The sequence below is a fragment of the Hermetia illucens genome, chromosome 6 (assembly GCF_905115235.1).
Source record: "Hermetia illucens chromosome 6, iHerIll2.2.curated.20191125, whole genome shotgun sequence".
Taxonomy (NCBI): domain Eukaryota; kingdom Metazoa; phylum Arthropoda; class Insecta; order Diptera; family Stratiomyidae; genus Hermetia; species Hermetia illucens.
The window spans coordinates 45,524,720-45,551,609 of NC_051854.1; the positions used below are offsets into that span (position 1 = coordinate 45,524,720).

A 26,890-nucleotide genomic window follows, 5' to 3' on the forward strand; every position below is an offset into this window, starting at 1 on the left:
AGTTGCAGCTGTCAGATTGCATGGTCAGAGATTCGCTTTCGCGTTATTAGTTCGAGTGCCCGAAGAGATCCACCAAGGAAAATTCGTCTGGAACGTCGGCGGGATTCACTAAAGCAGGACATTGCTAGACTGATTCAGTTTAGCACTGCCAATGACAGCGGACGGGTGAGAAATAAAGTGCAGAGGGTTTACAGAAACTATGTCACCCGCAGTGAAACACCCGTGGTTGAAATTCTGGACACACTAAAGCAGAAACTTTATATCGTATGCAGTCGGTTACGACGGAATGAGGAAAGTCACCCCAGATGTGTCCAGAATGCAGCATACGCGAGGAACCAGCGGACTCTTTTCACATCTCTCAACGAATCTCAACAGAGTTTGCAGGCAGCAAAGTGTTCGGTAACGGAAGCGAAATCATACTGGGGTGGGTTTTGGGGGTTGCCTGCCCGGCATGCTGAGTGGATCACCGCCGAAGGCACCCGCCATGCCAATACGTCATGAATTTTGTGGATGTTACCGAAGAGAAAGTTCGACGAGCCATAAATAGCTTGAAGAACTGAAGGGGCCCAGGTCTGGATCGGGTGCAGAATTTCTGGTGTAAGAAATTTACCAGAAACCGACTGTGGTGGCACACAGCATAAATTAGGTCATGAGTCGGCCGGAGATCAGCAACATTCTGTCCGAGGAGTAGAAGGGCTGCCGAGTTGATCCAAGAGGTTGCAAAGAGCAACTCATTATCGACTCGGTAGTTGCAGGATAAGCAACTAGAGGCCAAAGAAGGCGCACTTATTATATCGATTATACCAAGGCTTCCGAAAGCGTCCCGCATGCCTGGTTAATCAATGTCCTGCATCTGTATCACATTCTTTTTCTTCAGCCTGCGTCCCCTTTCGCAAGCAGGGTCAGCTTGTCGCGATCGGTTTCGCCATTTGGCTCTATCGAATGCCTGATCTGGGTGCAATCTCGAGGCTTTTAAATCCCCATCCAGCGTATCAAGACACCATTGTTTCGACCTGCCCTTTGGCCGCTTACCATCGACTTCGATGTTCTGACCAATCTTGGCAAGCGAATTCTCGTTAGAACGAATTGCGTGACCATACCATCGAAGACGCACGCGACTCTCTCGCAATTTTTCCACGATCGATGCAACCCGACAGGACGGACGACATTGCAGTAAATTTTAGATTTGAGACGTTTGTTGATACGTCGATCACAAAAAGCACCAGTTGCGGAACGCCACTTCATCCAGGTTGCGTTAATGCGTGAAGCAATTTCATAACGCTGATAGCGTTGTCCCGAGGTATTCAAATCGCTCAGTTCTGGGCAGATCACTGCCGCTGGCAGAAATTGTGCCTGTTTCATGGGGATCGGTCGTCAAAAATTGAGTTTTGTTTAGATTCAATCTGAGACCGTGTTGCATGAGGCGATCATTCCATTTTGGGACAAGTTGCTCGAGATCATTTTTGCTAGAAAGCTAGGAAAACATCATCTGCAAAAAATTAGGTAATTAGTGTTTAAGTGTAAATTGAACCGTATAATCGCAATTGTTTTCAGTAGCTTTGTACTGATGAAGGGGGTAAGTTGCTCCCGAAATATATATATACACTATAAAATAAAATTGTAGTTTGGAGTAAGCTACTGGTCTATCAATTTTATGCTTAACTATAAATAGAAGAAAATATCTAACCTCTACGGAAAAGTCCTCCGAGCTACAATCTCTTTAGATGATTTCCCTTGATTAAAAAAAAGGAAAATCACGGGAAACCAAAAGCAATCTTCCTGTTCGATGTGAATCCGTTGCGAAAAACTCACGTCCTCCTTTCTATTGTGACACCCTTAGAAATCAGAGAGCTCAACTTCACAAAGGATGATGACCTAACTGCTCGTTAGCGATCCGAAATAAATATCTGCTTTTACCGAAGTGTGATTTCTCGCGGTCAAAATCCTCGTCCTACGTTTGTCGGCACAACTGTCAACTCACACTCATTTTCAGCAAATTCGAAATCTGAACCGAAAAAGATTTCCTCTGCCCATCAGCTATCTCTCGATTAGCCGGTCCTACTAAACTTGGCCTTAGACTTCTCGAGTTCATGTTGCCAGCAACATGCGCAGCAGCGTTGACGGATGCGGTAGATCATTCCCCTCTGTCATAATCAATTCACCCGAATGCATTTAATTATGTACAATATGCGCCGAAATTTAAGGTAATTGCACACTGTAGAATGCATTATTTGATCAAATTAATCCTGAAAAAGACGAATAAAATCCCGTTCCCGTCGTGAAGCCCCGGCCACTACATATTCTTCAACCCTGACATTTAACGAGGTCCTTTCCATCCCGTTCGTTGACAAGACTGGCATCCCTATTTTTCGCAATTTTGCTCAGAATATGTTTTCTGGTACTGGCTCTTTTGAGCAGGACTATAGCAGAATATACGATCAGGGAAACGTGCCTTTTCAATCTCGTTCAGGTAACACTGAGAGCCTACATGTTGGCTTAGAAGCGATCGCACCACGGTTTCGATTCAGTCACGGGTCTGTTGCCGATGAGCCCCACAGTCCATCAAATGTTTTGGTAAGAGAGTTTATTTATTCAGTATGTGCTGTCGATCTTCTCGAGCAACTACCCCCCCTCCCCCCTTGCACTTGGAGACGTTTGTACGTTTCTTGATAAGGTGGAAATCATTCCTGGTCACCATCGCAGTCGGTTTTTAAACAGCGCGGGGTAGGCAGATACTAGTCACAAAATTTCGCGTGTGTGGAAACTTTTTAGATTTTTGGGATAGCACTCGCCTCCAGGTTGACTCCGGCCCCTTAGACATCAACTAACAGAGGCCAAAAATCACAGCTCCTAATATAACAAACATAAAACAAATAAAAGCTCCAATTCCAATATAATACTTTTATTTTGGGCAAAATAATGAAAAAACACAAACTCATTCATCTCACACGTTTGCATCTGATCAAACTAAAATTAATATTCTCCGAATTCCTTTTTTTCTCACAGAACTTCTTCTCCCTCCTTGAATCCTCGCCTGGTCAATGTCGAAACGTAAGAATCAAATTTTCATATTCTAATATATTATTTTTGTGTTTTGTTCTTTTTAATCAGTTATAGATTGAGATTAAAGTTGTTTTAATACATAAACATTAATTATTAGTCAATTCTTCCTTATTTGCTTGTATTTGTTTGTTTCATTCATCAAAGATAGTGGATTTTAAAATGTTTAAGTTCTCCTTTGAACTAGAGGTTAATGATGTAATGCAATCACATTTTTCATTGTAGCGGTTTCCATATTGCCTTTCTGTTGGTTCAGATGATTATAATGTAGAATGTTTTCTCAAATCTAGTGAAATCTAAGCTTCTTTCCTCAACAATATCTAATGTACCGTTTATTTGTATATTCGAACTGAGTTCATATTAGCGTGAAATGTTCACTTGGGATCTGTCTCCATGCGCTCCTCCCCGCCTTCCTTCTTGACCATTTTTCCGTCACCTGGAAAAAAAAGAGAGGTAGATTTAGTGTGATGATTTTAACATAACAATGGCTTTTCACGCGATGAAAATGCAAACGAATTTAATCTCAAAAGCAAACAGGAATCCATCTCCTTTGCTCCAAATGTCACTAATCGCTATAAACTACGACGGGGATCAGCATATATCGAGCTCATATGCAATTGCGGTTCACACGGTTAAACACTTTTGATTTTATTATGCAACCGCGCATACTTGTACGCACTAGACCGTAACCAAATTCCAAACGCAGAAGTTGAAAGAAGAGCAACTGCGCGAGCTGCGAGTATCCGCCAACTTGACTATGCACACTAGGCAGCCATGAATTTCGACATTGAGAAAATTTTTTCTTGAATTTCAACAAAGGACAGCAATTTTCTAGTGTTATTTATTATTATTCAAAGTGGACGCCTTCATAGTTGATACAGAGCTCGGACCATTTAGCGGTACACGTTCCGCAGTCTTTACCGGTATTTCTGGGGCTTTTGCGAAGATACTTCGTTTAACCGACTCGAGATTCATTGGAAGTCCAGCGTTGTCCAGTGTTTGCTTATATCTGGTGGGCGGAAGGATACTCAAAACATAAAACCATTATGGAAGCCGTGAGAAGGAGGAAATTTACGGTGCAGTGTCTCGGAACCCCAGGAGCGAACAAGTGAGTTCCCGGTCGTCAGTATCAGTGCGTCAGTGGTGGACAGCTTGGCCACCGTGGCATCTAATGCCATAAGTGTTTTAGATTTGGAAAAGCAGGTGTCCACCTCCGAGAACACCAGTAACAAACAGTTCAACAGGAGTGACAGAAGGGACCAGGAAAAGGATCCATTCAGAAGGAGTGCATCAACTTTGACATCTCCAGCAATGCCAAAGATCATAAAAGCTAAAGCGAAGGAAAGATCCATGAATGCCAAAAGTAAAGGACTATTGAAAAACAGTAATCCGGTTAGGATTCATAGAGCGCAGAGCCCTAATCCGTAAGAATCTTGCTGCATAAATAGTTGAGCTGTCAGAGCTCGTCAAGAACAAGCACAACGCGTATCAAGCCATAAAAAATATGGTGAGAGCTATTAGAGTGCTCTACAACAAATCATAGTAGGAAAAACCAAAGTCCAAGGACAAGTCGAAACCTGCTGCCCCAACGATGTCACAGGTGACCCAAATGACACTTAATCGTATTGCAATCAACCTGCCACCAAACAAAAGAGCACGAGAAAAAGATATAGATCCTCTGGAAAACCAGCAGACGCCTAATAGGAAAAATGGCATACAAATAGTTCCGAAAAACGGGACTAAGAGCACCGAAGAGAGAAAGCAGGTCCCCCAAGTGCGTGCTCCGGCAAAACCCAAGGCGAATAAAAACGGTGGATGGACTAAGGTAGCTAATAAAAAGGTGAAGAAAAAAGCAAAAGTGCAAATTTGCCCAGATGCAGTTGTGACCTCCAGCAAGGGAAATTTATCCAACGCAGAGATATTGAAAAAGTTCAAAACTGATCCCGACCTAAAAAATCTAGGCTGAAATGTCAGCAAGATTCGAAGGACCCAGAAGGCTCGTCTCATGTTTGAGCTGAAAAAATCCAGCTTGGGGAAAGCTGATGGTTTTCGAACTCATTTCGGGAGAATGTCACAGTATGGGCCCAAAAATATAAGGTCTATATGCAGTAGAAGAATCTTGCACTGCCTTGAAGGAACAGTTCGAGCTGGAGAAACGAAAAGCCTATGGTAATACTCAGACGGCAACATTGTTACTATCAGTGGGCACAGCACTAAAGTTGGTGGCCGGGGAAAGTTCCAATCCAAGTGTCTCATATTTGGTCATTTCGCGAAGGCATGCACTAGTGACATTGATCGAACCTTGAAAACCTTGGAAATTGTCATCATTAGCGAACCCTATAGAAACCGTTACGGTAGCGTATGGAGTACAGATTCGACTGATAGACCCGCGATATGGGCATGCGGTCGACAGGCCATGCAATGTACTAGATGCCAGACAGCCAGTGGCTTTGTGTGGGCGAAAATAAACGGTGACACAGTCAGAAAGAGGGCTCTGAACTTTGTCAGCCCTGCACTGGCGGGTGGTATGTCGTGGTGCATCAGCGAGGACTACATTCACAGCAATCACCAGATAGTCTTCTTTGAGCTATGGGTGGAGCCACAGAGCAGAGAACTATTAAGCCCGAAACCGAGGAGGATGTCAGGCTGATCTGCAAAGGATGAGCAGACCATCATGGAGATGTGGCTAGATCAACCTAATAAAACGGGCGCCTCTACGGAAAGCTCCCCATGTGGCTTAATGCATCGCCAAAGCATGTGACGCGTCCATGCCTAGGAGGCGCTCATTTCCTAGCAGAAAACAAATCTACTGCAGCCTTCAATCAGCCTGTCAAGAGCGGCTTAGAGGGCGGTAGGCACGCCCAAGGGCAAAAAGAGCGCGTGTAAGGAAGCCCGCAAAATCCTGAAGTTTGCCATCCAACGGAGCAAGAGGGAATGCCTTAAGTAGCTTTGCTTGAAAGCTGACGTAAACCCGTGGGGGAGCGCTAATAGAATCGTGATGGGGCGATTCAGAGGCCGGCAGAGCCCGGAGAAAAAAAACGGTCCTCATCAGCAAGCGCGGTAAAAGAAAGTATTCCCGTATTCAAATTGGATATCATATCACTTCTAAGCCTGTCATCAAATACATGGGAATGATGATAGACGAGAAGCTCAGTTATAAATAACACGTATAGTATAGCTATGACAGAGCATTCACCGCAAATGTGGCCCTGGCAGGGATGATGTCAAACGTGAGAAGGCCACGTTATGCTTCCAGGTTATTTAGAGCTAGGGAAGTGAGTTCCATCCTGCTCTATGCAGCTCGAGTTTGGGGAAAGGCATTGCAGATTATATTTAACGCTAACAAACTGAGTGCAGTCTACAGAAAAACAGCCCTAAGGTTCACTCTCCCTTCCGGACTGTCTCGAATCATCGCATTCGTCTCGAGAATAACGCCCATTAACATCTTGGCAGATGAGATGACGAACGTATACAATGCGAAGTCTATCTCTCCTTTATCGCAGACGAAGAGCGTCGTAAGGGAGAGATATCTAAATAGATGGCAAGAGCGTTGGGAATGCTCGGGAAGGGATCGATGGACACACAGGCTCATCCCTGTCATGAAAGAGTGGTTGAAGAGAGGGCGCGATGAGATTAATTATCTTATCCAGTTTCTCACGGGACATGGAGGATATCGCCAGTACCTGTACATGTTTAAACTAGATATATCACCCGATTGTCCAAACTGCAATGGAGACTCAGAGGTCCTAGAGCACGTATTTTTCCACTGTCAAATCTTGGAAAAGAAGAAGAAGAAAAGAAGATCCTAGAGGAGACTCTAGGAGAGGTGCTGATATCAGAAAATCTGGTGGGAAGAATTCTAGCATGTCAGGAAGACTGGGATGCGATCAACTCCATGGTCGCATCTATCCAGAGCAAATTACGAAAAGCTGAGGAGACGGGAAAAGCGCGGTTACGTGAGTCGCGTAGAGGCGAAAGGTGACCCAGCTGAAGTGAGCTGACTCCACTCCCTGATGTAATATCGTATGGTGGTTCTATGGGGCAAGCCAGTGCCTTATAAGGATTTACACTTAAAAATCTGCGTCAGGTACCAGACGGACAATTTACTTCAGTTTCAGACAAACGTCTGTGTATGGTATATATATATCAGATAGATGTCTGTCTGATGTCCAATCCAGACTTGTTAATATTGTAGGTTTCTATTCCTATCGTCAAAATCTTGCTATGGGTTTCGCCGAAATTGTTACATATATAATGAGATGTCACTTGGAATTCATTTGTTAAAAAAATCGGATGTCAGGTATCAATGTGAATGAGCGTCTGAGTCAAATTGAAATAATAATTTCATAATTTTCACACTTCTCTTCACAAAGAACTTTTATATTTTTCTGTTTAGTCCTTTGTGAAGCCTAGGCAGACCTCACGAGATGGTTGATTCTGCTCAGGCCTGGAGATTTCTCAAAGGTTCGGAAAAAAGATTTTAAACCGATTAGATTTGTTTGATAATGCAGGAGGGTTCGCATTTACTTCGGGCCCCGATTTACTCTGTCCAGTTCTTATCATGCATGAATATTTCACGAAAGCACAAAGCACTCAAAAGCTATGTGGTGTTCGCGGATCTCATGGACTAATATTCTACTGAAAATCATTTAAAAGTTTTTCCTTTAGCTAAGAATAAATCGTGGCTGTCATTAGAACCTTAGCAGATGTGTACTGCCCACAGGAATCAGAGAAGAGTTACTCGAAATTTGCAGTAAGATCTGCAGAACTGAAACTTTGGATCCGGAAAGCAAATTTTATAAGGTATTCCAGTTCGTGGGGAGGACAAGGCCGGATAAGTTTGCTGAGTTGTCCGAATATACATTGCAGAGAACATTTACACTGCATTATATGAGTGGAGATAAGGAAAGTATGGATTAAGTTCGGCCGCAAGATTTTGTTAGACGACAAAAAGACTAAAGGAGCGGTAAATCTCGAGTGAACTTTTACAATGTATTGAAATTGAACCTGATTTTTTGGACCGCGTCATCACTGGTGATGAAACCTGGGCTTTTCAATATGACCCAGAAACAAATCGACAAAGCCGACCAAAGCCGAAAAAGGCAAGAATGAGCAAATCATAAGTGATGTGGATGTGCTAGAAATACTCCGAAAAAGGGTCATCAGGACGAGAAAAAGCATCTCTGCTACCTGGAAACTCCATCACAACGTACATTGCCACAATACGCCAGTTCCTAGCCAAATAACAGATGCCAACGTTACCCCATTCCCCCTACAGTCTAAGGACTGTCGCCCCCGCAGACTTTCGATTTTCATCCATAGAAGAGATCTTTGCGAGAGGTCCTCGAAGACGTCTTCCAAGATGCGTACCGATCATGGCAGAGTCGCTAGGAAAAATTGTATAGAGGCGCAATGCATTAATTTTGGAACGCACTCCTTATAGCGGTTCAAGTATTGCGCATACCACTAACCAATATAATACAGGTAAAACAACCTGTTCTTTAACAGTACGCATTTTTGATATGACGATGATATATGATGGCGTACGTTTTACTTGTGAATCGAAGGTGCATTGTTCGGCAATATAACCAAATTATTTACGCGGTTGAACAGCCGCTAGTTATACCTTCTGTTCAAAATTGAACCGGACTGTGCAAATAAAACGACAACAATTAATTATTCTTCAATATTTATTTTATCCCCTTCAAAATAATCACCATCGGAATTAATACACATTTTCCAACGTCTTTTCCAATCTTCAAAACACTTTTTGTATGCTGATTTTGTAATGGCCTTTAGCTCCCTCTGCGAATTTTCTTTTATAACTTCAACTGTCTCAAAATGTTTTCCACGAAGCGCCAATTTAAGTTTGGGAAATAGGAAAAAGTCGCAAGGAGCCATATCGGGCGAGTATGGTGCTTGTGGGACGACATTGACGTTATTTTTTTTCAAATAGTCGCATACAAGCGCTGATGTGTGGGCCGGTGCATTGTCGTGATGCAGAAACCACGAATTGTCCTTCCATAATTCTGGCCTCTTTCGGCGAATATTTTCCCGTAAACGCTTCAGAACACTCAAATAATATTGTGCATTTACTGATTGACCTTCGGGAAGAAACTCCGAGTGCAAGACACCTTGACTATCGAAAAAAACAGTTAACATCACTTTAACCTTCGACCGACTTTGGCGTGGTCTCTTGGGTTTCGGCTCATCTGGATAGCGCCACTCCGAAGATTGTTGAGTAGTTTCAACATCATACTCGTACACCCAAGTCTCGTCACCAGTAATGATGTGCTGAATGTCCCTATCATCCATAGAAAGCATCTCTTCAGCCACAGTTTTCCGACGTTGTTTTTGAAGAAAATCCAGCAATTTTGGCACAAGCCGCGCGGTAACCCAACGCATCCCCAAAATATCATGTAAAATGCTGTACGCCGATCCAATCGATATGCCAAGTTCATTAGCTATTTCCCTTACGGTCACTCGACGATTTTCGGATACAATTTTCTTTACTTTTTCAATGTTTTCGTCATTTACCGATGTCGCTGGACGGGAAGCATGGGCCAAGTTCTCAATAGATGTACGGCCCTCTCTAAACGATTTATACCAGCTAAATACCTGCGTACGCGATAGAGCAGATCCACCATAGGTATTTTGCAGCATTTTTAATGCGTCTGGACAAGACATTCCGTTTATAAAACAATTTTTTAAACACACTCTTCGTTCAAGTTTTTTATCCATAATGAAATTCGCAAAAATATTTCGCCGCCTACTTTTTGCTAAGCGATTACAAAGAAATGACGTTGCAGATCACACTAAAAATTGACAACTAAAATCATTGCAGTTTTAGATCTCTTCATAAAAAAAAATTTAAACAATACGTCAACAACGGGTTATTTAAATAATACAGTCCGGTTCAATTTTGAACAGAAGGTAGCTGCTGCACCCAACCACGTCTGGCGGTTAACCGCACGTACCTATGAGTCCTAACATTTCAATTTTATTAAGAGTAACAATTCAACCAGTGTTCTTACCTTCACTATCGCCCCCTTCGCCTGAGCGCCTACGTTTGCGATGCAATCTCCAGGGCCTTGCTTGGAATTTCGGAGCAGGGAGTGGATCCATTCCAAGAACCTGCAAAAAAATGAATGATTTGATATAATCAAAACATATTTTTATTAAAATGACGCCTTTACCTTATAGATTTGTCTAAATGCGATATAACGCAAAAACTGCTGGGCGGATACTGTTATGTCTTCTCTCTGCTGCTTGGATAGTCCTTGCAGCGCATCGTGAGGATCTTTCTCGCAGGGGTCCAAGATGCCTGGGCCATTAATTAGGAAACCGGTAGATAATGCTTCCATAACTCGTCGCAAGCAGTCCCCTGGGCTCAGTGGTATTCCTGCTGATGAGATCACTTTCTCAACTAATAGTTCCATTGCCTGCAGAGTTGAGTTCTGGTTTAGGATCAACCGTAGAAACATATTATTTGGCACTTGCTTACCCATTGGCTTAGCGGCTGCAAAGTTGGCACTCGCTGACACAAATCACGGAGAATTCTCATAATCATAACACAAGACTGTAAACCGGTGGCTCTAGCCTAGATATTAGAATAGTTTCAAAATCATATCGAGATTATGGTTATATGTTTGCACCTCAGTTTTCTAGTTTTTTCATATATTACTCTGTAGATTGTATTTGCCTTATTACATAAATAGTTCTTTACTTAATGAGAGGTGCTTTAAGTTAGCTAGGATTTAGAGATAAAACTGAATTTATCAAACAATATGAAATACTCTTATAAAATAGTAATCGTCACAAAATTCGTAAAACAAATTTATATCCTAAATATTTTCTTTACAATTTCATTCATTTTGGCGGATATTCTGTGGGTAGCTGATTTTTTATGAAGGAAAAAGAAATTTATTACGATTGGAAGCTGGTTTTTGGTGCCTGCTTATGGTTCTTTCGTTTATTTAAAAACAGAACTAGATATTTCTTTCTCAACTAAAAAAAAAGAGTCAAAGTTCATGGAATAAAGGAGAAGGAATCTTTAAGATTATAAATCCGAGATTGACGCTGTAATTAAATTCCTACAACCCTTGAAGAAAAAACAACTTGCAGAAATGATTAGAGTATCATCTGAAGAGAGGGGTCTTTTCACAAGATTACTTAAAGCGATTGAACGGTCTTTCCACTACAAGGAAACAAACCTTAGCTGCTTTCCTGGATACATTCAAAAACCTATGTAACAAATCCCTCAAGGGGGCTCCAACCAGAATAAGATTGGGAAGGTGCCTCACGAAATGGATAGTATCCATGTTAAGAATTAGGATAATGCAAACAGATTTGGGAGTTAACACCTTGACCAAAGCTGTGAGCAGAGGAATGCCCCAGGGCGATGACATCTCTCCAGTGGTCTGGACTGATAGTGACGGGTGAAGATAGTGGCGTACGTCGACGTTTTAGTGATATTGCCGCCAGGGATATTTTCAACCATCATCAGCGACATTATGGAGGACACTTCAGGAAAGGTGTCCCCGTGGCCTGCAAGATGCGGACGAGACATAAATCCAACCAAAACGGAGCTTATACTATGAGGGTCATTCATAAACCGGAATTTGATTATTAAGCGTTATTGGAGAATGGGAAACTTTTTTTCACGAATTTCTTTTAGGTCTCCCTTATCCACCTCCGCACCCACTACCAATTTTATTCACATTCAATCCATATAGAGTATATAGTGGTTCCTACTTCTGTCGTCCAACGGATTATTATAAAGTTTCTGACCCGAATAGAACTGAAAACTTCAAAAATGTTAACACGCTTCCCAGTGCTGAAATTCTCTCCAAAGCCTGTAAGCTCGGGTGGCATAAAAGTTTTTCTGAAGGACGAGAATTAGTGGAAAATCTGAGTCACGGTCGGGATTCTTAAACTTCTATCAGAGACAAAAACTCTCTAAGGTGGAGTTAAAGAGCTTTTGGAGGAAGACTAGCGCTCCATCGTCGACGAAATTGCTTCTTCAGTAGATATAAATCACGGGAGTTTACATTCCATCATCGGAAAGGAGCGCAGCCATGTGATGAGACATGAGTTCACCACTACACGTCTGAATCAAAACAAGCCAATAAAAAGTGGTGACCAAGACATGAGGCTGAACCAATAAAAGTGAAAACGCAATTTAAACTTGAACTCTTGCTCCCAACGTAAAGTATCTCAATGTGATCCTGGATGCTAAATTAAGAAGGGCTATGTGAATCCTTCTATCACAACGTACGGTTCTATTGTGTGGTGGATGGCACTGAGCAAGATATACAATAGAACCAAGCTTTGTACGATCCAGAGAACAGCAAGTGCAGCTGCCACTGGAACTCTGCAGTGCTGCATGTTGTGTACTCCTACACTTCCGCCTTCTGGACTATCATATTGTATGTATGCATATGTTGCGAGGTCTTTCACAGTATTCTTTATCAACGGGCCGAAGGTGGAATGTGAGGTCGGAGCGGGAGTTTTCTTGGATGCGCATATGAGTTTTCCATGGTGCGGAGATGATAACTCCAATACCTTGTAGTGCCCCTGTTCCGAAAGAAAGCCCAGTCAGAATCGCTAGCCCTGAGCAGATGGATTCGGACAAAAATCGAGTGCAAGAGCAGTCAACCGTGCTAGCTAGAGCCGATGAGGAAAGACTCATCAGGAAATGCGCGGCAGTGGTGAAGCGTGTGCGATCGGCAACATTCCCCCAGAGGAACGTCAGTAAAGACGTCAAAAATCGGCAGATGGAACGGCACCGTTCCCCCAGAGGAACGTCAGCAAAGGCGTCAAAAACCGGCTGATGGAACTGGAGGAACTATTGGACCGCATCTCCTTCTATAGGCGAACGTGGAGAGCAGCGGAAGACTGCTTGCTCACTGCAAAGCGAACTGAGGAAAAAGCGGAAAGAGGACGACCTATCTGAGACTGAGACTTTATCGAAGTAGTTTCTAGGGCCCAAAAAAAGAAGACGAAAAAGGAAAAAAAGAAACAACTGACTACGCCGCCAGAGACCCGTCTGTCCAAAGACAAGGAGGCTGTCAACCAAAAGCCAGGAGCAGGAAGGACGATGGAACCAAGGAGGACTAGAAACTCGGCTCTGCTCATTAAGCCAACGGAAGACAAGACATTTTCGGAAGTCCTTAGTGAAATGCGCTCCAGGATGAAACGTGAAGACAACGGAGCAAAGATCTCTTCCATACGGAAAAGTAGGAGTGGCGGAGTCCTCGTCGAACTGGGCCCGAAAACGACTAGCAAGAGTACGTTCTGCGAAGCGGTCAAGAGGTTATTGGGAGAGAAGCCTCTTGTTTTCAGCCTAGCGCAGATGTGCCCTCTAGAAATCCAGTATCTTGATTGCCTCACAGAAAAGATCGAAGTTGAGAAGGCCGAGCCGCGCTGGAGGGCGCTCCGGTAGGCGGTAGCGTGGCAGCTGACACCGTCATAAATTTAGTGATGAACCTGATAACGATGGCATGTGACGCTTCCATGCTCCGGAGAGGCCCCAGCCGCGACAAGCCTTCTATGTACTGGTAGACGGCAGAAATTGTCGACCTTCGGAGGGCGTCTCATGAGCTCCGCCGTTTGGCACAACGTTTGCATTCCAACGAGGAGGCATGGAGACTCCGCAGTGCTATAAATAAAAGCAAAGCTCGCGGCTGGCAAAACCTGGTCAACAAGGTGAATGAGGACCCGTGGGGACTTGATTATAAGTTTGTCACCCGGAAAATCGGGGCTCTGCGGAAGTTTACAAACTGATGTTCCTCCGCCAACGGACAGAATTGCTGCTTGAGACGTTCAACGCTTGCTTGAAGGAGGCCACTTTGCCTTGTCGCTGGAAAGTGGCCAGGCTCGCACTGATCAGTAAGGGTAAAGGAGACCTGGAGCTCTCGTCTACAAACCGACCGCTGTTTAGTTTGACACGGCCGGGAAAGTGCTTGATAAGCTCATCAGAAGTAGACTCGCTGAAACGATCCGCGCTGCCGGGAACTTATCCCCAAGCCAGTTCGGGTTCAGACCAGGGAGATCCACAGTAGATGCTATTATGGAGGTCGTAGACCTCACACAGCCAGATCACACAGCCGACGATCTCGACGGATAATGCTGGTAAGCGGATAGATGATTGTTCGTGGGTTCAGCCTTCCGCTGGAAAAAAACCGAAGCAGTCATCATGACAAGAAGGAGAATCCCGACCCTGCATCCCATATCGAGTTGACTATACAATCAAAACCTGTAGTTAAATACCTTGGTTTAATGCTCGACTCGAAGATGAGCTTCTTCGAGCAAATCAAAGCAGCTGGAGTCTCGGCGTTAAGTCGACTAATGGTGAATGTTGGGGGCCCTATATCTACTAGGAGACGTCTCATTATGGGAGCAACGCAGTCGGTTCTGCTCTATGGCGCCGAGGTATGGGCTGATAACCTTGACAAGGAGGTGCATCGTAAAGGCCTCGCTCAAGTGCAGAGGCGAGGAGTTGCGAGTGGCGTCTGCTTATCACACCGTCTCCGAACCGGCTATGATGGTGATCGCGGGAATGATCCCCGTTGCCGTCCTTGCCAAGGAGCGCAAAGCTATCTACCGCCGTAAGGGCGAAAACTTAAGAGAGGTAGTTGCCCGTGAAGAACGTCAACGCACCCTTAGCGAGCGGCAACTTTCTTGGTAAAATGAGCCAAGGGGCAGGTGGACTGCGTGGCTCATCGACAAATTAGACAACCAGAACAGAACGCACGGTGAGATTGATTACTTCCTTACCCGGTGCTCAGAGGTGGCGGCGTGGAAAATGGGGCGGCAACCCTATCGGCCAAACCAAAACCAAGTGGTCGAGGAGAACCTCCATAGTGGTGGCACCGGGAGACGCTGTAATCACTTTGGCTTGCCGGCCGTGATTCAGTAGGCGAATGCTTCAAAGACCTAATCAGGGCGATCAGACCCGAGTCTGCACGGGGACTCATCTGAAGTGGCAAATTGGTCACGAAACCTTACTAGGGGTATACTGGTACCATGGGAACCGGGAAAGCCCCTGGACTCACATACTTCGGGTGAACTCCTGTTGTATGTGAGGACAGCTCGGTTATTTGCGGTTGGCCCCCCTAGTGGGAGTTTCATGGTGGTTGTGGTTGTACTGAAGCGAGAAGAGACCTTCCAGCCTCGACGTGGTGTTGCGTATCAACACAGGTGCCGTACTCCATAGTTCGGTAGAGATTTAGATAATTCTTGCATCCACCAGTATGAATGCTAAGCCATGCACTTGGTATACCGTTGTTGCTTGTCTCAGCGGGGCTCTGATTGTGGTCACAAAATCAATCCGTGTCTTAAGAGGATCGTAGGATTAAGTCTCACGACGTAAAACACTATGGGCTTCACTTCCTTACCCAACTTCTAAGTGTGCATGGAGGCTTTCAGTCTTACCTGCACAGGATTGGGAAGCGCGATCTCCTGATTGTGTGTTATGCAATGGAATGGCGGACGACGCCGAACAGTAGCTTTATGCAGACATGGGGAGCTCTCTTCAGAAAACATTGTCAGAGAAGATGCTGAAAAGCGTTGGCAGCTGGAGTTGTGTTGCGTATTATGTTCGGGCTCTTCTTATTGCGAAAAAAAAAATTAACTCGTTCGGCGGAGGGACTGGATGGCAAGGGGTTCCTCAAATAACTCCCTTCCTCCCCTCCCCGGGACCTTCCTGACTTGAAGGGTCCCTAAGCCGGGAGAGCCGGACGGCTAGCCCGAAGTTGTGTGTCGAAACGGTTCCAGGCTAGTTCTCTGATGACAGGGAGGGGTTTAGTTGATAGTCCGACAGCGTACTGCTGCGGGAGTCCAACACTGCGCGTAAACGCATTCACCTACCTTACTCCAAAAAAAACTATATCCAAGTAAGCTGGAAAACTCAACTCAAATTTTTCGAATTCGCAAGGAATCGTATTAATAGACAACAGAGAAATAGGTGTTTCCACAACCGCGGAATATTACGCTGGGCCAAGTTCCAAATGTTGCGAAAGAGAGAAAGGTGGGAGAAGTGGCCCAAAACTGTTCTGCTTTTGCTCGATACACAGTCCCTGTTGCGATGGCTGCCTTTCTAAAATTACGTTTCCGATAACTAAATCACCCCCACAAACAGTAAACCGATTTTAATAAGATTTTGTTTTACACACCGAAACCGAACTCAATCTGAATAAAACAGAGTTTTTGATGATCGACCCCAATGAAACAGACCCGGTCAACGTAAATAACAGCGGAGCAATGCTATCAGTTAACGATGAACTGTGGTATGAAATTCATAGCACCAACGGATAAAGTGGAGTTCCGCCAACCGGCTTCCATTGAGTTCGACTTATCAATGAATGTCTATAACCTATTCTAGTGTTTGTAATTTCGAGTGCTAGTCGACTACAAAAGGAAATGAACGCCCCTTCATGGCTATAGAGATAAAGGTGTCCTATTGGTTCAATGATGTAACACCGCCCGGAATGAGGACACTCACAACTGATATGAACTGATATTGCAATGCAGGCCTGGTTTGATGGTATGGTCATTTAATAATGATTCAAGAGACTCTTGCTTCCACCAAGAGCAAACTTACAATGGCCAACTCCCCTACCGAAAGGGACAAAGTTCAAAACAAATTCTTGCCATTATATTCCACATACTTATTTTGAATGGGCAAAAAAATCTCCGTTTTCCCCTTCTACCGCTTATTGCAAATGATAAAGGTCAAAGTTAACAATCAAATATGAAAACATCAGAGCACAAAGATTATGATAAGCTCTGCAGAATTCCAAGGACATGGTATATTCTGTATCTAATATTAGAAATTCTACAAAATACGAAAATAAAGAATGTATCCTAATAACAATTTTAAAATCCTTTTAATAAATTTCTCTCTACTTCTCATCAGCTAGCATTACATCAATCCGCCTTAAAATCTCAAACTATAGACGAACATATCAGTTATGTACTTTTCAAAAAATAATAAACAGTAATTTCTTTGTATAGTGGGAAAAATAAAAAAAAACATTAAATTTTAAATTTGAAAAACAAACCTGGAACCATTTTGCATGCCGTAATGCGGCTAGTGCCTGTAGACAGGGTTCACGCGGCAGAAGATCTTCTGATTTCTGAACTGTTTGTTCAGCTGTTGTCGCATTGTTTGTATCTAAAGTGGGGATGACAAGTAACAGAATGTTTGACCATTAAATGTGACCACACACTGTGATTTTGTTGTTGATTTATATTATTCAGAGGAAGGAGAGAAAAAAACGTTTGGCTTCTCAACGATACTCATTCAGATTGATAAATACTCCAAAAGCTAATTGACGTTAGTGTGCATTGCAAACATAGATTCGATGGAGAGGAACATTCTCAAGATTGGCAGTGTTAGTAGTAATTCAAGGAACTGAAAACGTTATTGGTAAGTAATTTAGACCTAAAACTTTCTGTTTCGCATATTTCAATCCTAAACCTAAATAATTTCTTGTCGACTTCAATGTGAGAGAAGTAAATGGAGGATTTATCAATGAATGCTGTTCGCACCGACACTGGTCAATCTGCTTTCACTATTCCATAGCCTCAACTCGAAATACATATATACAAGAATGTTGGAGCATCCTTTTATATGGCGACGACTATGGTCAAAAATCCTGTACGGCATCCACACTTTGTTTCTTCATAGGTTTCGAGCGATGTTTATTTACATATCGATTTCCGAGTATGTTCTTCGTTTGGTATTTTTTTTTATATTAGTTTTACACATATTCGTTTGATACTTTCATTTTTCATTTTGTTGTTTATAAAAATCAATTGGACTTATCAATATAGAAATGCCTCTGAGATGCTAGTAGTGGTACCTAGCTAATGTTCAAGCACTGAGATCATTTATTTTTTATTGTATCGAAAACTAACACAGCAATGCAGCGTACCGCTTGCCAGCATTGGATGTCCCTCTCTTGTCTTACTGCTGCGATGGAAATGCTTTTAATTGGTTCGATCAAATGATCGCTTCTTTCAATTTGACTGCGACTAGTCTTCGAAACTACATCCAGTTGAATTACTTTAAGGTTATTTTATATGAATTCCATGAAGACATCCAATTCGTGAGCGTTAGCGCACTGTGTACCATTTTTCTGTATTAAGAACAAATTATCGTATTCTTGTGACTGGCGTTTTCGCTGACCATACTCATTATCAAAGACAGAAACAATTCGGTTTTGCTTTGTAAGAAATAATTTGAACGCGATCTCAATGGATACGATTGATTTGCTGATTTCAATAACAAACTTTACCAACGCCTTTATATCCTAGCAAGTTACTGATGGAGAAGGACATGTGGAATCTATTCAGCTGAGCAAAGGGAGACAACAGACAAAATTATCTACACCAAAATATTATTTTCAAAAATGAATCTAATATAAAAAAGATGAAACAGAAGCAGCCCGAGAATAGAAACATTGCGGAAGGTTTAAAAGATAAATATGTGAACCTTACTTTTTCTTAAACACTCAGTGTATTAGGTTGGGGAAAAAATAATGTCGTATTTTGTCAGTAGATGGCGACACTTAAACACATCTTGTGTTGTACTTATCGCATCGGGTCATACTATACGGCGATTGTAAGATGACTATCTGTGCTACAAGTGTCTCTTTGACAGTGTGGTGATCGTACTTTTCAGTCTCAAGTTATAACGCGTCAAAGATGGCGCCCACCAAGCAAGAAATTCGTCATATTTTATGTTTTTACTACCTGAGAGGTAAAAATCCAACGAAGGAACCGAAAAAAATTGTGAAGTTTATGGGTCCGTCTTGGCTGGACTATTGTCAGAACATCGAAAGCACTAGTGAATCCGCGAAGCTCAGTAAGATTCTGTCCAAGGAACATAAGAACCCATTCTTCCTTAAAAAGTCGGAAGGCTCCTGGACGGAATCTTCTAGCGAAACCTTGTAGCTGCTGATTCAAACGCACTTTCCCTCCAGCGAGGAGGACTGTGAGTCAGAACCTTGGTTGGAGGGTTTGCGGCAACCCCAGCTGTGCGAAACTATCCAATCGGTAATTACCGAGGATAGGATCGGTTGGGCTATAAAGAGCTTTCCCGCATACAAGTCTCCAGGCCCAGATGGCATAATGCCAGTCATGCTACAGAAGCAGCAGGAAAGGGTTGTGCCGTGGCTTGTTGAGATTTATCGGAGCTGCATCACTTTAGGATACGTACCGTAGTCCTGGAGGCGCGAACGAGTGGTTTTCATACCGAAAGCAGGCAGACGCGGTCATGAGTCCGCGAAGGACTTTCGACCAATCAGTCTGACCTCTTTCGTGCTGAAGACCTTAGAACGCGTCCTGGACATTCACTTAAAGACGATTATGGAGAGAACGCCTTTCTCTAAGTCCCAGCATGCCTACCTCAAAGGAAAATCCACAGAAACCGCCCTCCACGAGGTAATTGGCACGGTTGAGCGGTCGCTGCACTACAAGCAGTATACCCTTGCTGCCTTCTTGGATATAGAGGGAGCTTTCAACAACGTCAGTACCAACGCCATCAAGGAAGCCTTCACCGGTATTGGAGGGGTATCTCACGCATTGAATTATATCCAAGCTGAGTACCAGGATAATCCAGTCGGATCTAGGAGGCAACCACTTGACCAGAGCGGTGAACAGAGGCACGCCCCAGGGTGATGCCATCTCACCGGTGCTCTGGTTAATAGTAATGGACAAAATTTTACGTACATTGGACAGCAGGGGGTGAAGGTGGTGGCGTATGCCGACGACTTGGTGATATTAGTATCAGGGATGTTTCTGTCCATTATGAGCGACATCATGGAAGGGACGTTGCGGAAGGTGTGCCTGTGGGCCGCAAGATGCGGACTCAGCATAAACCCAACCAAAACGCAACTGATGCTATTCACCACCGAGGCAAGGATACCTGAATACCATCTACCACGGCTGAATGAACAAAGATTGGTTCTTTCCTCTAATGTTAAGTATCCGGGTGTAATCCTAGACCCTAAGCTAAATTGGAGGTTGAACATAGAACTTAGGGTTAAGAAGGCCTGTATAGCCTTCTATGCCTGCAAGAGAACTTTTGCAAAGAAATAGGGTTTCCAGCCGAGGATGGTTATTTGGATGTACACCGCTGTAGTGCGTCCGATCCTAACGTACGGCTCTATTGTATGGTGGCAGGTTTTGAAGAAAAAATACAATAGGATGAAGCTTAATAGGATTCAAAGAACCGCGTGTGCGGGTGCTACTGGGGCTCTGCAGTCCTGCCCGGCAGATGCTCTCAATGTACTTCTGCATCTCTTCCCCCTAGACCTCCACATTAAATATGTTGCAGCGTGCAGTGCCGTCAGACTATGTGAGTCCGGATGCTGGACAGCGAAGTCCTATGGTCAGAGCAACATCCTAGATGAAATACCTCGAGAAATTTGAGCACCCCCCACGGACTATGTCACACGCAAACTGAACTTTACGAGAAACTTTGCTGTAGACCTTCCAACCAGGGCCAAGTAGAAGACCGGCGGCGTGTTGCAAGACTGTGACACAGTATTCTTTACGGACGGATCAAAGTCGGCGCGGGAGTTTTCTCGAATATACACGGTGTACCCAAGTCGTATGGTCTCCCAGGTTTCGCCAGTGTATTCCAGACGGAAGTACTGGCGATATTGGAAGTCTGTCGATGGCTGGGGCGTGATTCGAGCCCCAAGCGTAACATAGCCATTCTGACCGACAGCCAAGCGGCCATCAAGGCCTTGTACTCAACGACGACATCTTCCCGACTGGTGGGGCAGTGCAGAGTCGCGCTCAACCGTCTGGGCGGCATGCTCAAGGTCACTCTCCTCTGGGTTCCTGGGCATAGGGACATATAGGAGAATGAGCGGGCTGACGGATTGGCCAGGCGAGGCTCCGCTCTTGGCAGTCCCTCGGCGAATAAAGTCGGTGTTCCGCTGGCGGCTGTCGGGGGCGGAGTCTACTTGCACTACCTAACAGCCGCGGGCCTGAGATGGCGAAGGCTTACAAGCTGTGCCAAATCAAGAGAATTTGGCCCGCTTATAACATAGCCCGATCACGTGAGCTCCTGTGCCAGACGCGTGCAAATGCATTCAAGATTACGGCGGTCTGCACGGGGCACTGGCCCATAGGGGACCATGCCGCTAGGCTCGGCATACCCTACAACTCGCATTACCGAAGCTGCGGAGAAGGGAAACCCTCATGCACTTTCTCTGCAATTGCCCAGCTCTGGCTAGAGTCCCGCAGCCTGACACTGGGTAAACCATTCTTTGGAGACCTCAGAGAGATTTCTAGCTAGAGCTGCTTTCCTTCGTGAATGCTACGGGCTGACCCTGAAGATCCGAGCCGGCTGGAGTCTGCCTCCCTTCTCCCATAACAACAGTCACGGCCTTAGGAGTTTGTTGCATCAAAACGGCGGACCAAAGCGCCACTGATACCTACCCCTACCCCATGGGTCCGAAAATGTAAGGATTCGCATAGCACAGCGTTGTTTCGATCGATTTCGTTCGGTGTAGTAGATGTCGAAGATACACACCGTACTGGTAGGCCAATCATCGTAGAAACCGATAAAATTGTCAAAATCATCCAAGTAGACCGGCATGTGAGCATTCGCTTAATTAACCAGGTACGGGGTATAGACCATAAAACCATTTGGAACCATTTGCAGAAAATTGGATTCCAAAAAAGTTGGATGTTTGAGTGCCAAATGAGTTGACGGAAAAAAATCTCTTGGACCGAATCAACGCCTGCGATGCACTGCTGAAATGGAACGAATTCGACCCATTTTTGAAGCGGATGGTAACTGGTGATGAAAAGTGGATCACGGACGACAACCTCAAGCGAAAAAGATCGTGGTCGAAGCGCGGCGAACCGGCCCATACCATCACCAAGCCCGGATTGACAGCCAGGAAGGTTTTGTTGTGTGTTTGGTGGGATTGGAAGGGAGTCATCCACTATGAGCTGCTCAATTCGGTCCTCTACTGTGAGCAACTCAACCGTTTGAAGCAGGCGATTGACCAGAAGCGGCCAGGATTGGTCAATAGGAATGGTGCTGTATTCCACCAGGACAACGCTCGGTCTCACACAACTTTGATGACCCGCCAGAAGCTACGGAAGCTCGGATGGGATGTCCTATCGCACCCACCGTATAGTCCGGACCTGGCACCAAGTGATTACCATCTCTTCCAGTCCATGCAAAACACTCTTGGTGCTATAAGTTTACCTCAAAAGAGGCTTGCAAAACTGTCTGAGTTTTTTGCAAATAAGGAGGGGGGGTTTTATAAGAGGGGGATAATGGAGTCGCCTTCTAAATGGCAACAAGTTTGCGAACAAAATGGCGCATATTTGAGTTAAATCGGATAATTCTAAGTATGTTAAATAAAGCGTTAAAATTCAATCACAAATACGACATTACTTTTTCCCCAACTTTTCAAATGAGAATTGTGACGAAAAATCCAGGTGACGAACCAAAAAGGCAGAAACCAGAATACTGGAACATACGTTGAAACATTCTCTCGCCAAAGCTGTTAAAATGGATATACTCCATCAAATTAGTTTGGGAAAAAGTCTAAATTCGACTGGGAAGGAAAGGCACATTTTAATGTACCAAAATGGATGGATGGATGCTGCTAAACTTTGCATTCAGGACATTTTATAGTCGTGAACGAGATTATCATCTCTTTATATTTTAAAAAATTCTTGACACTTTCTAAACCGACCTATTCAAAACGTACCATCAAACTAGCTTTATTTATCTCTACTTTCCACATATATCTCTTCTCGTTAGCATGGACGATTTCTAACCAACAACTCTGCTAAACGAACAAAATCCCTACACCAAAGCAAAATCAAATTGCATCCGTGGACAATAACTCCTAAAGACTAAATTTCAACCTGTCATCGATACATTTGGAAATACAGCTCAGACCTTATTACTCATTAATCTGATATTTTGTTCTTTTGTATTTTGTATTGATTTTAATTGTTCAAGTATATACCACGCCTCAATTCGTGCCTATTTTTTTCGCAACTTTATCCACACTCAACTACAAATTCATCTCAAATGAGATCACCAAAGTCGTGGAATAATTTGTGTAGGTTCTACGATATGACACAATTACAAGACGAATAAAATAGGCGCCCGAAAGGAATCCTATAAAGAGAAACTGCATACGATTTCGATGCACCAATTTCTATAATGTGAAAATATGGCAAAAAGGATGTCCTATGTCACTGAAAATGATAATTACGAACAATGTAATCTACAACTAACGGTAACAGTTGCCTGCGCAATAACGAAAAAAAGTAAATAATAGAAAAAAATAATCAAACGAAAAATCTAGAGTGGATTTGATTGAAAACTAAAGCAATCATAGAGAAACTGGTAACTCGAAATCGAGCAATTCAATGTACAAATGAAATATAACAAAATACCTTGCTCCCGTAATAGTGGCGACGTGAGAGATACTTTAACCGTAATAGTTCCATCCGACACTAATACTGCACCTTCTGGGGGATCGGTACTAACATTGTATTGATGTTCTTCTGATACTTTACGCAACTGAATTGGGAGTTCATTAGCAACACGATCCAGCAATGAAAGAACTGGTTTCTCAGCGCAGAGAACAACCAACTGAACAACATTATCACCTTGGAGCAACAGTCCTGGAAAGATAAAAGAACGATATTTGTATAAAATATAATTAATTCTATTTGGCGTCGAAATGTTAGGACACTACATAAGTGGAAAACAGAAAAAATCCTTCTGTTATGATCCAAAGGAACCACTTGCTACTTCTTCTCACAGGTTCACACCGTTATGTAAGCGTTGCGTCCGGAGAACCTTTTTTAGAAGGCTAATTTTAGTTTAATAATTCTCTGAGTTTAGAAATTCTCTATTTCTCTATGATTTATTTCCCCTATCTGCTCTTATGTAGCCATATTCCCCTTTCATTCTTTGGGCAAGGCAAGTGAATGTGTCTCACTGACTTATGGACACTCGCAGCCGTTGGAGCTCCAACTAAACATCTCCCTGTCATTAGAGAATTTGCCGTTAGACGTTACTTAGGGCAAGTTTTACCATTCTCCCGCCTTAGGGAGCCTTCAACTCAGGCAATTCCTTTCACTAAACGGAAGGAAGGGAACTGCTAGTTCAAAAAAAAATCCCTGCCGTCCGATCTCTCTGCCTGCTAAGATCAACTTTCTTAGCGAAAATACGAACCCAAATGCAATGCGCAAACTGGCTGACTTTGCCAGCACCCCTTAACATCTCTCTTATATTGTCCGGGTGCAGAGAAGCTCTCCTCTGTATCTGTATAAAGCTGCCGTGTGTAATCGGCGTCAATGACCACCCCATTGCAGAACACACAATCAGAGAAGCGTGGCTTCCCGACGTTGTGCAGGCAAAACTGAAAGCAAGGAGGGCAACGGGAATTACTCCCGCGATCATTATCGCAACCGGTTATGGGATGACGCGATAGGCAGATGACACTTGCAAAGCTCCCCATCCCTGTGCCTGCGTCAGGGGCTTACGGTACACCTCCTCGCCAGGAGCATCAATCCAAATTTTCGTGCCATAGAGCAAAACACTAGAGGTAGGACATGCAACTTTTGCCATTTGCCGAATTAAGGCCGAAACTTTAGCTCCAGCTTGATTTGCCCGAAATGCTCATCTTCGAGTCGAGCGTCAATCCAAGGTACTGAACCATTACTTTTAACCCTATAATCACCTCGCCGGGCAACACGGAATCCTCTTTTTACTCAAGATGACTACTTAGGTTTCTTCCGACGTATGGCTGAAATATATAAATATTCCAAATCCGCTTTACGTTTGTTCAACAAGCAACATCATTTGCATAACCGACCAAGTGCAACTCTTCTGGCCCGTCCAGTCTTAGCAGATTATCGTAAGATACATTTCACAGGTCCAGCCCTAAAATGAGTCCATCTGACGATGTAATCTCCATCTTCCTCTGACCCTCCAGCGTCCCATAAAAGAGGGAGCGATTCTTTAGTTAATCCCTCAAATATCCACAGGAGATAGCACGAAGCGGAAAATTAATTTTTAATTTCTGGTGTGCCTAGGATATCTGCAACCTTAAGCCCGCCATTCATGTTCAGTTCGGCCAGTCAGTTACGTCGGAAGAGCCCGCAATGCACCTGACTGCCAGTTGAATTGAAAACACCATCCACGGCACGTGCAGCATCATTAGTTCAACTCTGGACGTAGAAAGCCTTTTTTTTTTGGTAGGGTAGGTGAATGCATTTACGCACACAGTGTTGGACTCCCGATTCGGTACGTCGTCGGACTACCAACTAAACACCTCCCCATCGTCAGAGAGCTAGCCTGGAACCGTTTGTCACATTACTTCGGGCCAGCCCCCGAACTCTCCCGCCTTGCGGAGCCTTCAAATCAGGGAATTCCTTTCACCAACGGGAGGGGAGAGGAGGAAGGGAACTGTCAGTTCAAGGAACCCCCTGCCATCCGGCTCCTCCACCGGTCGAGTTCTATCTTCTTAGCAACGAGAAGGGCCCGAACGTAATTGGCAACACGGTTCCAGCTATCAGCAGTCCTCAGCATCTCTTCCACAATGTTGTCTGGAGAGAGATCCCCTGTGTTTAAATAGAGCTGTTGACGAACCCCATCCCACCTTCCACAAGAAAAAAAAGTGTGGTGGGCATCTTCCACAACTCCATTGCAAAACACACAATCCGGAGAACGCGCCTTTCCAATCTTGTGTAGGTAAGACTGAAAATTTCCATGCCCACTTAAAAATTGGGTAAGGAAATAGTCAGTCTCACCATGCTTCCGATTCAGCCACGCACCTAAGTTGCCGATGAGCCGCGCAGTCCATCTGCCTCTAGTTTCATTTTGCCAAGAGAGCTGCCACTCGCCTAGAGTGTATTGCAGTTCTTCGCGAGCAACCACCTCCCTTGGCTCATCTCTCTTGCGCTTGTATATGGCCTGACGCTCCCTAGCAAGAAGGGCAACGGGGATAACTCTCGCGATCACCATCACGGCCGGTTCAGAGACTGTGCGGTACGCAGACGCCACCGTCTCGCTCCCCGTCTCTGTACTTGCGCGAGGCATCTACGATATACCTCCTTGTTAAGAGCGTCAGCCCATACCTCTGCACCGTAGAGCAGGGCAGACTGCGTTGAGCTCATCAGGAGACGTCGCCTACTAGACGTAGGACCCACAATGTTTGCCATTAGCCTACTTAACGCCGAAACTACAGCCGCAGCCTTGTTCGCTGCTGCTTGGATTTGCTCAGAAAAGCTCATCTTTGAGTCAAGAGTCAACCCGAGGTACTTTACCGCCGATTTTGACTCGATTATCGACTCGCCGAACGATATGGTACGCAGGGTCGGAATTCTCTTCTTACTCAGGATGACTACTTCGGTTTTTTCCAGTGTAAGGCTGAAACCATGAGTAGTCATCCATCCGCTTACCCGTCGCATCAATATGCCGAGTCTGCTTTGTGCCTGTTTGACAGTGCGTCCAGCAACAAGCGCTGCGACATCATCTGCGTAGCCGACCAGGCGCGACTCTTCTGGCATGTCGAGTTTAAGCAGACTGTCATAGGTAGCGTTCCAGAGGTCCGGCCCTAGGATGGATCCCTGTGCTACCCCCGATGTGACCTCCATCCTCCTTTGACCCTCTAGTGTTTCATAGAGCAGGGAGCGGTTCCTCAGATAGTCCCTCAAAATCCGTAAGAGATAGTTCGGCACGTTGAAAATATTGTCTAGTGTGCCTAGAATGTCTTTCCATCTTACGGAATTGAAGGCGTTTCTGAAGTCAAGCGTTACGAGG

At 44.3% G+C, this 26,890-nt stretch overlaps 1 protein-coding gene across 5 annotated transcripts in view; it reads right to left on the reverse strand.

Moving 5' to 3' along the window:
* Positions 1-2,881: 2,881 nt before the first annotated feature.
* LOC119658763 (zinc finger RNA-binding protein) overlaps positions 2,882-26,890 on the reverse strand; it is a 47,383-nt gene continuing 23,374 nt past the window's right edge. For 4 of the 5 annotated variants that reach the window (XM_038066461.1, XM_038066460.1, XM_038066459.1 and 1 more), the window contains 6 exons: positions 23,512-23,742; positions 17,124-17,236; positions 10,565-10,660; positions 10,257-10,502; positions 10,095-10,194; positions 2,882-3,496 (listed from right to left, as the gene is read on the reverse strand). In XM_038066461.1, the coding sequence (XP_037922389.1) occupies positions 3,435-3,496; positions 10,095-10,194; positions 10,257-10,502; positions 10,565-10,660; positions 17,124-17,236; positions 23,512-23,742 (848 nt within the window). In that variant the 3' untranslated portion in view covers positions 2,882-3,434. The remainder of the gene's footprint in view (positions 3,497-10,094; positions 10,195-10,256; positions 10,503-10,564; positions 10,661-17,123; positions 17,237-23,511; positions 23,743-26,890) is intronic. The other variant, XM_038066457.1, reaches the window with a different exon arrangement.